Here is a 13,732-nt window from a genome sequence, read left to right as displayed (position 1 = left end):
AGGAGGCAGAGCCGGAACTCAAACCACGATGCACCCCCGGATCTGGGCCTTCCACCGCTCTGCCCTCCGCCTTTCCAAGACTCCACTGGTCAGAGTTGCTGTGTATTTCAAGTCCGTGGAGGCAGGTGTCTGAGGAGCCCCGTGTGTATTTTCCATCCGATCCTGCTGAGCATCCTAAGACAGGTCTGAAGAGAACCCCCAGGAGGAGGCCCTGGCATCCGGATCTGTGCAGTTCTGATGCTCTGTCCACGCCCTGTGCTGTTTATGCTGCCCATCTGTGCTCCTGTGGGTTGCGCAGACCCAGACTGTAAGTTCCCCCAGGCCTTCCTGGATCCACAGTGCCCAGCACCAAGCCAGGCACTCAGGAGGGGCCCGTACATGCTAACATGACAGAGTTTGAAGTAACACTGATCTTCAGTCTCCAAGGCACCCCCTGACCCTCTGTACGGCTGGTGGTGGCCCTCAGAAAAAACAAGAAGGAGGGGGTTCCAGAACCCCCTCTGCTCCCCACCCCAGCTGCCAATTTCTGTGCAACCTGAGGACCCTCCAATATCGTCTCCCTTGGGGACCAGCTCCCCTTGCCCCACCTTTCTTGCAGTTAAGGTCTTTTCTCAGGATAAGACACCCAGGCCTGGCTATGCAATTTGGGGGCTGTAGTGTGAAATGAAAATTCAGGCCCTCTTGTTCAAACATGATTAAGATTTTCAAGACGGTGACAGCAGAACATCAAATGACATGAAAGGTGCATGAATATACATAGCTCTGATGACACCAATCATTTTATATCCTTTGCACATGACCTATTACTGGCGTCTGGATTTTTCTAGGGCAGTCTTTTTTTTCTTTTTCCAGGGCCACACTCCTGGCATATGGAAGTTCCCAGGCTAGGAGTCGAATCAGAGCTACAGCTGCCGCCCTACACCACAGCCACAGCACCACAGGATACAAGCCATGTCTGCAACCTACACCACGGCTCATGGCAACGCTGGATCTTTAACCCTCTGAGTGAGGCCAGGGATCAAACCTGCGTCCTCCTGGATACTAGTCAGGTTCTTAACCCACTGAGCCACCACAGGAACTCCCCTAGAGCAGCCTTGATTTACAATTTTCCAGATTTCTTCTCCTCTTACTCTTGCCATTTCCCTCTCCAAACTAAGAATGTCAACATTTCAGCATCTCAGTGACACCTCCTATGTTGCCTCTCAACATACAACAACATGAGAAAATCTATCCTCTGCTCTTTTATCTAGACTTTTTGTTCAGAAAATACAAATGCCACGGGGCCATTTGTTCCATCAGGGAACCGAAGGCAGTGGGGTTCAACAGCCGCAGCCTGACAGCTCATCACGAGAGGAGGTGTTTCCAGCCATCCGGCAGGTGACTTCCGCAGCTGTGTCTCCAGGCCAGCCCAGCCTGGCAGAGAGGGCTGTTCCCCAGCCCTGTGCACTCAGCCCTTCTGGAGCCCAGCTCTCCTGACCCCCACCCCCAGGGCACTCCTCCCTGGTTCAGCCTTGGGTAATGGCTCCACTGCTTGCGGGGCGCGCGGGGGGGGGGGTGTCCACCATCATAGCTCCATTTTTCAGATGAGAAAGTGGAGGCTCCGTGAAGCAGAGGAATTTGCCCAAGGTCACAGAGCAGGATCCAAATGCAGGTCTCTTTGACCCAATCCTTCTCTCTCTCTCTCTTTTTTTTTTTTTTTTGGCTTTTTGGTTTTTGCTATTTCTTGGGCCGCTCCCGCGGCATATGGAGGTTCCCAGGCTAGGGGTCGAATTGAAGCTGTAGCTGCCAGCCTACGCCAGAGCCACAGCAACTCGGGAACCGAGCCGCGTCTGCAACCTACACCACAGCTCATGGCAACGCCGGATCGGTAACCCACTGAGCAAGGGCAGGGACCGAACCCGCAACCTCATGGTTCCTGGTCGGATTCGTTAACCACTGCGCCACGAAGGGAAGTCCATCCTCTTAACCACCACACAGCCTCGGTTCACAGATCACCTTCCCTGACTCTCTTCTGGACAGTGAAGCCCCTGGTGGGAGATGCCAGACAGATCTGCGGGGCTTCGTGGATCAGGGACAAGCCTGGCTTTATCCCAACTGGGATGTGGTCCCACTGATGACTATCAAGCTGGGAATGACGTGATCTGATTTATATTTTTACAAGATCATTCCGGCTGCGTGTGACGAAGTGCTAGCATGGGGGCGGGCAGGCGGGATGGCAGGAAGACTGGCCAGGACACAACCTGGGGCATCCAGGTGTGAGATGAAAGAGGCTGGGAGCCAGGTGGACGAGGTGGAGCAGAAGCCTCGGGGGCGCGCTGGAGGTGGGGCCGGCAGGTCTGGGGAAGGCTCTAAGGAATTCCCAGGGGATGTGGCAAGAAGGGCATTTTATCTTGCTCCCCTGGTGGCCAGCCCCGTGCTGGGCACAAAGCCGGCTGTCAGTGTTTGCTGAGAATGAATGATGAAGTGGGTGGGAGCAGGAACGGGCTGATTCTCTCAAGGGGAGACCACCCCAACCAGCAGCAGCGCATCCGACCAGGAGGGCTACCATCGGCATGGGGGCCTTGCCCAGGTGTCAGGGCGAAAAGAGGCCAGGTGTTTCCAAGACAAGGAGCCTGACGTCCTGTCCCCTCTGCGGTGCCTCTGTGGGAGCGCAGCCTGGGTGCTTTTCACAGCGCTTTCCAGGGTACCCTCTCACTGGATGGTCACGCCATCCTGGCAGGATGCGGGAAAGAGGAGGAAGAAAAGAGGGAGGGATAGAGGGAAGGAGGGGCGGAAGGATGGAGGGAAGAGGGAGAGGGAGGGAGGATGGAGGGAAGGATGGAAGGAGAGTGGAGGAGGGAAGGATGACGGAGGGGTGGGGAAAGACAGGTATCCTTTGCCAACGTGACGGCCAAGCAGCGCGGGCCTCCGGGAGGGTAAGGGGCCCGCAGAAGACTGTCCAGATGGCTAGTGCCAGAATTCAGACCAGGCCACGGGTCTCCTGATTCCCGCCCTGATGTTTGCGCTCGCCGGTACCCTGTCCCCCTTCATCAGAGCCCTCATCCCACGACACAGGAGTTCACAGTTGTCGCCTCGGTGCCTGCCAGGACATGCAATGAGGGGACACAAGGCCTGGGGGGCCGCCATCGCCACCCTGGGCGCTGCCTTGGTGGGAGACCCTATGTCAACTCTTAACTGAGAGCCCTCGGGTTCAGATTTTACGGTTCACAGAAGCCATTCAGCGCGGTTCTGCCGCTGAGAGGTGATGAAACAGCCTCATGTTTTACGCCGGCCTGAACATCCCCGGGGACGCTCAGCTTCTTCCATTCCCCGACCCCGGAGGCCAGAAAGCGGACCTGGGGCCTCACTCAGTGCGGCTGCAAAGGTTGGGTGACTTATTTTTTCTGGGAAAACGTCCAAGTTTCAGGAAGTATGTAAACGGGGCGAGGTAATCATGCCTTGAATATCTAAAAGATGCCAGGCACCACGAGGGTTGTTTTTTTGCGTGTGTTTTCTCCTCAAACCTTTACAACAATCCCAGGGGTTGATTTGATGATGCCTCTATTTTACGAAGACGAACTGGAGTTCAGAGAGGTTAGGTAATTTATCCGGAGACACACAGCTGATTAATGGCAGAGTCTGGACTCAAACCCAGGTCCACGTGACTTCAGTGGTGGCCATCTGGATGCTGCCACTTCCACGCAGCCTAATAAAGGTTGGAGAAAGTGAGCTGGGACAGGCATGTGGCTCCTGTCTGTCTCCTGGGGGCCGGGAAGTGACGGACAGGCTGAGGGAGGTGAGCTAGGGAGGCTAACGATTTTTAACTCTTTGTTTTTCTTCCCGGCTCTGGAGCTGGATTTGAGTCTAGAAACGTCCTTGGGCCCTCTCCACATTCCTTGGGAGATGGGCGATGGCGGGGCAAGGGGTTGTGGCAGGTGGGGAGGACACATAAACGGCACTTGTTGGGCACCTTTGCCTCTGCAGGCTTGGCACAGTAGTAAGCACAGAAGGGGTTCCATGCTGTGACAGTAGGTCTGCAAACCTGGATGTGGGGGAGGGGAGGGGCAGGTGGGGGAGGGGGTGAAAGAAGCTCCAGTTAAAATCCAAAGCCCTTTCAAGCCCATGGGCAGTGAGGCCCTTTGAGGCCGGAGGACAGAAATGCTTGCAGAGCCCAAGGAAGGCCCTGGAGTTGACTTAATGGAGGACATTGGCTTGAAGGATAGAGAGAAGTTTGGGGGTGGTTAGAAGCCAGGGTGATGGAGAAGTCCTGATGTTTGAGGGGAGCGAAAACAATCAGAGGAATCTTCCGACCCAAGCACATCTCTGGCTCCAGCATCCCACCAGGACGGCTCCCCTGCCTCCATCCTGGCTCCAGGGAAGTGGGAGCAGGGGAGGAGGAAGAGGAGGAAGCCTGATGCCAGGCCAGGCATGGCTAAGTGTTGAAGTCACACTCTGCATCCTCGGGCCAGCAGGGAGCCTAGGGTCTTCGAGGGGAGGCACTGTCGGCTTTGCAAAGATCCTGGAGCATCACTGGAAGGTGGTCTGGACCCCAGCCTTGTCCCGATGCTGTAGAGATGTCAGGGAGCCCTCAAAACGCAAAGGGACATGGAGTTCCTGCTGTGGCCCAGTGGGTTAAGAATCCAACAGCAGCAGCTCAGGTTGCTGCAGAGGCATGGGTTCAATCCCTGGCCTGATGCAGTGGGTTAAAGGATCCAGTGTTGCTGCTGCTACAGCTCAGATACAATCACTGGCCAGGGAATTTCTGTATGTCATGGGTGAGGCCATAAGAAAAAAAAATGCAAAGGGACAGGGATGTCTAACCCGTGTTTGGATGGCCAGCTGTCCGCTTGTGTGGCGGGTTGGCAGCTACATTCTTCCCTTGGCCCCAGGCCCCCACCCAGGAGCCTTGGGGACTCCGGAGGCCCTGGACGTCCTGATTCCACCCAGGGTCCTCTGAACAAGCACTGCCTTCGGGGAACGCCTGCTCTTAGGTGTGCGCTGGGTACTTTCAGGTTCGCTGCCTCATCATTCCATTTTCCAGACAAGCAAACAACTCAGAGAGGTTAAGTAACCTTCCCAGAGCTACACAGCTACCTGGCAAAACTCAGATTTGCACAAACTCAAGCCTTCCCTCCCCCACACCTGGCCTCTTTCCTCCACCTCATGCTGCCTTTTCAACAGGATCCATTTTAATGTGACAGACTGTTCCTTCTACAAGAAGACACGGAATCCATTTCTCCTGAGCAATCATGGCCTTTTCTTTTATGAGTTCCATGACCTTAATACGTGGTCAGTTCTCCTCTGCCCCAGCCCCCAGGACAAAGCCCAGAGACAAACGTTCAGCCCACTTTCCAGCAACTCAGCCAGCCTTTACAGCACGTATTTTAGGCACTGACCACAGTCAACCATCACCTTATTTTTTCCCAATTTTTTTAACAAAACAGTTGTCCTGGATCCTCATCTATTTGGTTATTTATCTTGCCCTTTCCTTCCTTCCTTTCTTTTTCTGTTGGAAGAAGAACTAAGCAAACAGAGTGAAACCACGGGATGTACCTTTCACAGCTCTGAAAAGTTTCTCAAAGAAATTGATACATTAGAAGAAAAAAAAACAGTCCTTGGTCTGTGCCATGTCCTGACTTGTAGTTCAGTCACGTGGCACCCCCCAGTGTGCCCTGGGGGTGAAAAGCAAGAATGGCAGGGGCCTGGGGCCGGGGGTGGACCCTGGCAGGCCCTGCATGGCTCATGCTTGGGGGGGTGAGACCCAGTCTGTTGGCCTCTCGGAAGCTCTTCCCAGGAGCCTGTGCACACACATGCACGGGGCAGCGTCCCTGCTGGAAGTCAGGGGGCTGTTTCTCTGCGTGTGTTCGCAGGTTCCGCCAGAGGGAGGGAGCTCCCTTTTCTTTCTGCATTGCTTGCTGCTTACCTCGTGCTATGGTGGCTGCTTGTTATCTAGCATTTGCCCAGGTGCCATCCCAAGGGGCGGCTGGGCGGACAGAGCCCTAACCGGGCAGCCCCCCACACCTGCTTCGGCTCCCAGCCCCGTCACTAATGAGCGGTGTGACCTTGAGCAAGTCCCTTTGCTTCTGCAGCCCCAGGTTTCCTTTGCTCACAGAGTATAAGGATCAGGCTGAATCGGCACTTTCCGTCCCCAGGGTGGACACACGCTGGGGTGTCTTAGGCCAGGGTGAGCTGGGTCACCTACGATCTATTACTCTTAAGAAAGGGATGGAGCCGGCTACCATCCATTCTGCCTCTAGTCACCTAGAGAGATGCCAGGTCAGCCTTTTACTAGAGATGCTCCCCCCACGCCCCTCCCCCCCAGCATTCTGTGCATTTTCTCCAAAGAAAGAGAAAGGAGTGGATTGGTTAACCAGGAGTCAGATCTGCCCTCGCTCTCTGCCTAAATGATGCTTTGCTGAGGGCTGTGGTTCTCCATGGGGCGAGAGGGGGGCAATTTTGCTCCCCAACCCCATCCAGGGGACCCACAACCCTTGGACTAGTGTGAGTTACTGTGGTTCTCCTAAGTTACGCTCTGGAGTACTTTCTGGCACTGCTCTTGGCTGGAGGGGCATTGGCTAGTCAAAATCTGGGAACCCTAAGGAAACCACACTTGATTTCCTTTCCCAAGCCTGCTCCTTCCTGCATCTTCCCCTTTTCAACAGGGCACTTCTCTCTCTCGCCAGCTGCCGGAGCCCACCCCCTGACTCCGGTCCAGGCTCTTATTCTTGACCCCTTATCTCGCCTCCCCATCCTTCACCTCACATCTCTCCATCTCCACTGCTGCCACGTGGCCCCAGGCTTCCCGTCTGGGCAGCTGCAACAATGTCCAGACAGGTCTCCCGGTGGCATCCGCTGCCTGAGCCTGACTTTCCGACCCCCACGTGATGATGGAGCCCCACCTTCCCCTCTGACCTCCTCTTGGCTCACGCGCCTCCATCCTCAACAGGTGCTTTCCTGCCTCGGGGCCTTGGCTGGCCTCCTCCTCTTCCTGGACGCTCTCCCTCTAGTCCTCTTACAGCTCCTTCCTGTCCCCTGGACCCATGGCCACCCTCCCCAGCCTCTCCTAGCACAGCCCCCTGCCCTGTCTTCATCCCAATGCGCCTCACTACCTGGAAGTGTGGGCTACCCCATTAGAATGTCAGATCCAAGAGAGCAGGGACCACGCCTGTCCTATCCACCTGTGACTCAGAGCGATACAGAGCAGGTGCTCAATGAGCATACATTGAATGAATGAATGAATGAATGAATGAGGGATGAATGAATGAATAAATGACTGAATGAACGGAGGGAGGGTGGGAGGGATGGATGAATACATAAATGGAGGAAGAGCAGTGTCCCCAGTAGGCAGCTGACTTATCCTCGATATGTGTGTCTCGGCAAAAAAAAAGGTTGAGAGCCACTGACCTAAGCAATCACAAAGGTTCTTCCATCTGGACAACCTGGCTTCCTGCGAGCCCATGTCAATGTCGTGCTGAACCTGGTTCTACCTGGAGTCTGTGGGTGGGGGCTTGTGGGGCAGCAAGTCAAAGGTAGGAGGCATGTTCCAGACCAGCCAGGCCCCACACTGAGACGGGGAGACAGAGGCCCATCAGGCTCTCTGACACCCTGAATCTGGTCACCTGAAGCCCCTTCCTACTTTGTGCCTCTGTGACTCTGTCCTAGAAATCCCCAGAGTGTTGGCTGTCTGAGGAGACGGACACAGGAGATTTATTTTAAAGAGCTGCGGGTTTCCTATGGAGCCCTTCTGAAGCCCCTGACGCGAGCTTCCTCCAAAGCCAGCTTTGCATGGAGGCCATTAAGTCGGGCTGGGGTCCACCAAGATCCCAAGCTTCTCTTCACTAAGTCAGCTGACTCCAGCTGGGTTTTCTCTTGTCAGAAGAGAGAAAGAAGACCAGTGGAGGCGGAAGAAACAGAGCAGGGCATGAAGGAAAGGCAGACGTGAGAAGGGACCGCCAGGGATGATTAGAGAGTGAGTTCCAGTTACACAGCAGCGACAGGAGCAAGAACATCCTTGTTGCAGCATGTTTGTGTCCGTCCCCCCCCAGATTCATACACTGAAGCTCTAACCCCCAGTGGCATTTGGAGACGGGGCTTTGGGAGGTGACTACATTTAGATGAGGGTATGAGGATGAGGTCCTCGAGAAGGGATTAGCGCCCTTATAAGGTGAGAGCAGCGAGCTGGCTCTCTGTCACACAAAGACACAGGGATAAGGTGGCTGTTTGCAAGGCAGGAAGCAGTTCTCACCAGGAACTGAGGGGGCCAGCACCTTGATCTTGGACGTCCAGCCTCCGGAACTATAAGAGATCACGTCTGTGGCTTCAGCCATGGAGTCCGTCACATTTGGGTTCGGCAGCCCGAGCTGAGACATCAAACAAAGGACCTCCCCTGGCTGGTGGAAAGCTGGGCTCCACCCAGCTGTGATCCAGACAGCAAAGGGCATCTCTGATCCTCGGGAGCCAGGGCCATCTTAAGCCTCATGTCTCTCCATTTATAAAAGGCAGATAATTAATATTTACCTTGGAGAGTTGCTGGCAAGGACACGAACGAATGATAAGTCCTGCGCAAAAGCCTTCAATAAGTGATGACTATAACGATCCACCACCCGAGACGCCAAAGGAGGGCCTGCAGGCGAAGTAGCCAGAGGGCGGGCTGGCGCTGCGGGAAGGAGCTCTCTGCTCGTGCCTACCTGGGCCTAACTGGACAGGCTGCCTGTGAGTTATTGCAAGAGAACATGAAAGCAAACAGACAGGAAAAGCGCCCAGTCCAGCGCTGGCATGGAGCAGGTGGGAAAAGGGCGTTACTTGGATCCAAAACGCCCTAAATGGTCTTATGTCGGAAGTGTGCTTTAAGGCAGAGCTTCCCAGCTGACCTCCTATGAAGGGGTTCCAGGTGTGCTCCCCACCCCCACCGCTGGGGAAGTGAGCAGGGTCTGGGGTGGCTGGTGCCCCTGGGCTCGTCACTGATGGCTGTCCTGCCCCCTGACTCAGGGTGCAGTGCTAATATGTTCTCTGGGTGCCGTGGTGTGAATAAGTCTGGGCACACTGGTGCGAGGTGCTGCCCAGGTGAGGAAGGTGAGCTTGACTGGAGCAAAGGACCTGCTCACTCTCAGGGTCCAGAATCTCTCAACACCCCCCCACACACCACCACCACCACCCGCCAGTGCCCAGGACAGAGCTGACACAAGCAGGTCCAGGCCCACCCCTGGCATCAAGGTTGCCACCTTAAGGCTGGAAGAGAGCTGCGAGTGTGCTGGGGGCAGCTCCTTCTATTGGGGCGGAGCTTGGGAGGGGAGGGGCACTGCTGAGGCTGAGCTTTGCCAGGATCATTTATTCTGGACTCAGCCCTCTCCTGATGGCAGCACAGGGTCCCTTGTGGACCCTGGTGACCAGCAGCCTCAATGAATGCGCCAGAGCTCACGGTGAGCATGGGGGCTTCGTTGATATAAGCCTCTGCTCTCGGGGCCCAGAGTCTCCTTGTCCCTCCTATGTTGATGGCAGGTCGCCTGTCTCTAGCACAGAAGACATGCTCCAGAATGCTTCACGTCTATGCCTCGCCTAATTCCAAAATACATTAGAGATGGAACAAATGGTGGTTGGAGGTAGCTTTGATGGGAGAGTCCACAAAGATTTATTATTCCTTTTCGATGTCCCCAGCCTTGGGCCAAGTGTCACCAAAAATACAAAGAAAGAAGGAGGTGGGGGTCTCAGGGAGGGGGGGAGCAGATGGCTGATTATAGTGGGAATGGGCTAGTCCAGAACATGGTGGGAAAAAGAGAGAGACTGAGAGAGAGGCAGCGATACAGAGACAAAGACAGAAATGCAGAGAGAAGAGAAAGAGTGTGTGTTATGCAATTTGTGTATCAGTTGTACATTCTCACTTCTAAATGCCTTCACACCGCCGCAAGCCAGCCTCAGAGCTGGGCTCCACTGGGTAGTCAGGTACATGGTTCTGTTTTTAATGGCAACGCAGAAGATGTTTGGGAAAGGGGAGGACAACAGGGTGGGAAGAGCTTTGTTGTGTGACAAAGGCTCAATTCTGGCCCTGCCCCCTCTTCCCTGGGCACCTCTGGGCAGGTGCCGTGCCCTCTCTGAGCCTCTGTTCCATCAGTTGCGGATGGGGGTGAAGATGGCATCCTCTTGAGGCTGTTGGGAGCATGCCACGCGGTAACACGCCCGCTGGAGGATTTTGACACTTGTCTAACAGAGGGGCAGCAGGAAGCCCCGGCTTTGGGGGCAGAAAAAGGTGATGTCAGCCCTGGTGAGGCTGGGAGTAGCTGTCTTCTGCACGCAGCCCTGCCAGGTCACGTAGATGCCTAAGCACACAGCAGGGTGGGCACTCCCGGCCCCGCCGCATCATTTATGGGGAACAACCAGGAAACTGAATCCGTTGCGTGTGAGATGCCAGTATACCCTTCAGAGTTTCACTGTCACATTTGGTGTTCTATTAGCTGCCCGCTGCAGTATTTTTTTGGTTTCAGTCTAGAGGTTTGATCTTTGCATCCCCCCACCCCCGGAATGCTTTGGGGACTTCGCTAGAGAGCAGGTGGAAATAAGGCACTGTACACACAAAAGCCAATATGGAGGGGACCCTGCCCCCAGGGAGTGGCCTGGGGTTAATGGCTTCCCCGGGTCTCAGTTTGGACCCTCGCTGGCAGGTGGAGGCGTCATGGATGTCAGATGGCCGTAGGACACTGCGATCTACTTTTATGAGATAAGCTGGCAGTTTCCACGCAGGCTGACGGACTGTCAGGGTGATTTTAGCGCAACAAGCAATCTTGAACCAGCTCTCCCAGCCCTGGGATGGTCCGAGGATGTTCCAGTCCTTGGAGGTGGCCTGGCTTGGCTCCCAGAGCCCCTAGGCTCTGGGGGGGATGACGGAGGAAGCCAGGTTCTTTCGGTGAAGTCCCCCAGATGGCAACTCCCCACCCTCCCTCTGCCAGCGGAGCCAGCTGCCCAGATCAGCTCGGGGCTCTCTTGATGAACATCGAGTGCAAACGGCTCGAGGCAGCTGGCAAGATGCTAAGTGCAGCATCAATCCTAATTAGGATGAGAAATTAATAAAGGAGGCATTCGAGCCACACTGCAGAGGCCAGGCTTGCCGGCGTGGAGGAGTTAGTTCCAATTTCAACTGGGAGACCGGAAGGCCTGGGGTCCATGCATGTGTCTGCATGATGCCAGCGGCAGGATCTGCTGGCATGTACACGGTACCCAGTGGAGCCTGCGGGGTAGAACACGGGGGCCCAGCAGCCCCGCTTCTGTATCTAACTCAGGTGCAGGTGACGTGGGTACATCCTCCAGATGAGAGGAGTAGGTGTTCGGGATCTGAGCGACTGCACACCAAAAACGATGTTTTTTAAAAGAAAAGAAGACGGTGTGATCGTGGGCCCACCAATTCTTTGTGTGACTGTGTTTCCCGAACTATTGACTGCACATTCCTGCTCCTGGAAAACTCCACCTCGCTCTGGCGATAAAGCTCTAAATTCAAAGGGCAAAGCAGCCTCGTTTAGGAGAGGATGTGGGGGGCAGAGGTGGGCAGGATTCCAGATGAGAATAGGCATGATGGGGGGGGGCAAGTTCCACCACACTAAGCCCGCCCAGCTTTACAAAGCCTCTTTTTACATGACTCCAAATTCGTCCAGGAAAAGGGTCATCTCGTTAAGCGCTCCCTACCAATCTCCACGAAGATCCAGTCAGGCTGAACTCTCTGCAGGGGCTGTGAGTGCAGTGAGGAAGGCTAGGTGTGTGGGAGAACTTCCCGAACGACTGAGGGGCAGAGTTAACACGCGGGGAAAGGGTACAGAAAAAGAGGAAACTCTGTCCAAGGCTTTTTGAAAGGAACTCTCTGCCAACTTCCCCCATCCCTTTTCCAATCTCAAAGCCAAGACCAAGCGGAGGACCCGTGCACAACCTGCTTGGGACCAGACGGTCCCTACACAGCAACCTGTTAGTTCAAGTTCCGCAGCAGGGCGGGCGGGAGGCGCTGAAGTCGGGCGGGCGCACGTCGCCATCCGAGGCGACCGGGTCCCTTCCCTGGAGGGAGAGGCGCCCGCAGTCCTGGGGCACCCATTTCCGGCCCCAAAGGCATTCCATCCTTACGACACCTACTACTGGGCCCCGTCTCGCATCTGAGGGGCACCCCTCCTGCCCAGATCGGACGGCCACGCCCCTCCCAGGCAGTTCCAGGTCCGCGGGTCGCCCCTGCGCAGCCCAGTTCTAGTGCAAATTCCCTGCCTTGAGATGACGGCGCTGCCCTAGTCGAGGGGACGTTCCCCTCCCCTTGCCACTGAGCAGGGAGGAGTGGGACGATGACCCCCTGGAAGAGTAGGTGACAGAGCAAGGTCTCGGCAGGCGTCAGACTTGGACCACCTGAGTCCCCCAGACACGACGGCAGCCCAGCCCCGACTCCCACCCCTGGGCCAGGCCTGGAGCGAGCGCGGAGCGGCCCCAGCGCTCCCCGCCCCCGGCCGGCCCCGCCCCAGGATGGCCAGTTCCCATAGCAATCGCACAGACACCGGTTGCCAAGCAACCTCTCCCCCTCCTCCCTCCCTCCTCTCTTGTCAGCTCCCCCCAACCACAGCGTCCTCCCGCCCCCTCGCCAGCCTCCACCTCCCCCGGGGGCGCCGGTGCGGCCCCTCGGGATCGTTCTGGTCTCGGGCTGCGCGCGCGCGCGTGAGTTTTGGTGTGTTTCATTGTGTCTGTGTGAGGGGGTGTGCGTGGGCCAATTGAGAGTTTGTGGGACCGGTGTGTGGGGGGGTCCCCAGCCGGGAGGGACCCGGAGGTGGTGCACAGCTGGCCGCGACGGGACCCGCCCGCTCGCTCTTGCTCCTTTGTGTCTCGCGCGGAGCCAGTGCCGCGCCCATCCCCTTCTCGGCCGGCGCCCAGAGCAGGGTGTGCGTGCGTGTGTGTGTGTGTGTGTGTGTGTGTCTATGTGTGTGTGTCTATGTGTGTGCGCGCGCGCGCTCGCGCTTAGGGTGGGGGGTGCCGGGACCGGCCGTACCTTCGATGCAGCACACCCGCCACAGCCCGGAGTGGGTGAGGTCGCCGCGGGCGCGGCGGGGCGGGGGCCCGTCGTCCATGGTCAGGTTGGTGCCGTTGCAGATGTGCGCGCTGGAGTAGAGCCAGTAGTCTGTGCCGATGGCGATGGCCATGAGCGAGAAGGCGGCGAAGGCTCCCGCCGTGGTCAGCAGCATCTGCAGCCCGCGGTCGCATCGCACCATGGTGGGCGCCTCATAGTCCGCCGCCCGCCGGCCCGGCCCGCCGCGCCCGCCCGCCCTCCTCCCTCCGCGCGCCGCTCTGGGGGCGCCGGGGCTGGGGGGCCGAGGGCCGGGGGGCGGCGCCGCGCTGCGCGCTCCGACCCCGCGCCCCGGGCGTGCTTGCGCTCCGGCCGCGCCGGGGCTCAAACTCCGAGGCGCGGCGGCGAGTGAGGGCTGCGCGGGCCGCCGGGGCGGGCTGGCGGCGGCGACCGGGGGCTCCTCCCTCTCGGCCCGCCCTCCCGGCTCGGTCCGCGCCTCCGCCCCGCGCCCTCCGCGCTGCCGCCCGCCGCCGCCGCCGCGCTCCCGGCCCGCGCCCCGCTCCGCTCGGCGCCGCCCCTCGAGCCTCGGCCCCCACCGGGTGTGCGCTCCCCTCTCTTCCCCTCTCCCCTCGGCGCGGATTTTCTCTCCCTCCCCGCCTCTCCCCTCTCCGCGCTCGCGCGCGCTCTCTTTCTTCCTCTTTCAGGGTTCATTCACGTTATTAGAGCATTGGAAGCCGAGGC

The 13,732-nt window shown here is 57.4% G+C and overlaps 1 protein-coding gene across 1 annotated transcript in view; it reads right to left on the bottom strand.

Moving 5' to 3' along the window:
* The window catches only part of CACNG4 (calcium voltage-gated channel auxiliary subunit gamma 4), a 63,463-nt gene extending 50,230 nt beyond the window's left edge, over positions 1 to 13,233 (bottom strand). Inside the window, 1 exon segment of the mRNA XM_003131272.5 lies at positions 12,977 to 13,233. Within this exon segment, the coding sequence (XP_003131320.2) occupies positions 12,977 to 13,196 (220 nt within the window). The 5' untranslated portion in view covers positions 13,197 to 13,233.

Source organism: Sus scrofa, chromosome 12, assembly GCF_000003025.6.
Source record: "Sus scrofa isolate TJ Tabasco breed Duroc chromosome 12, Sscrofa11.1, whole genome shotgun sequence".
Classification (NCBI taxonomy): domain Eukaryota; kingdom Metazoa; phylum Chordata; class Mammalia; order Artiodactyla; family Suidae; genus Sus; species Sus scrofa.
Note: the sequence above shows the minus strand (reverse complement) of the source record. Positions and strands in the feature narration are given on the sequence as shown.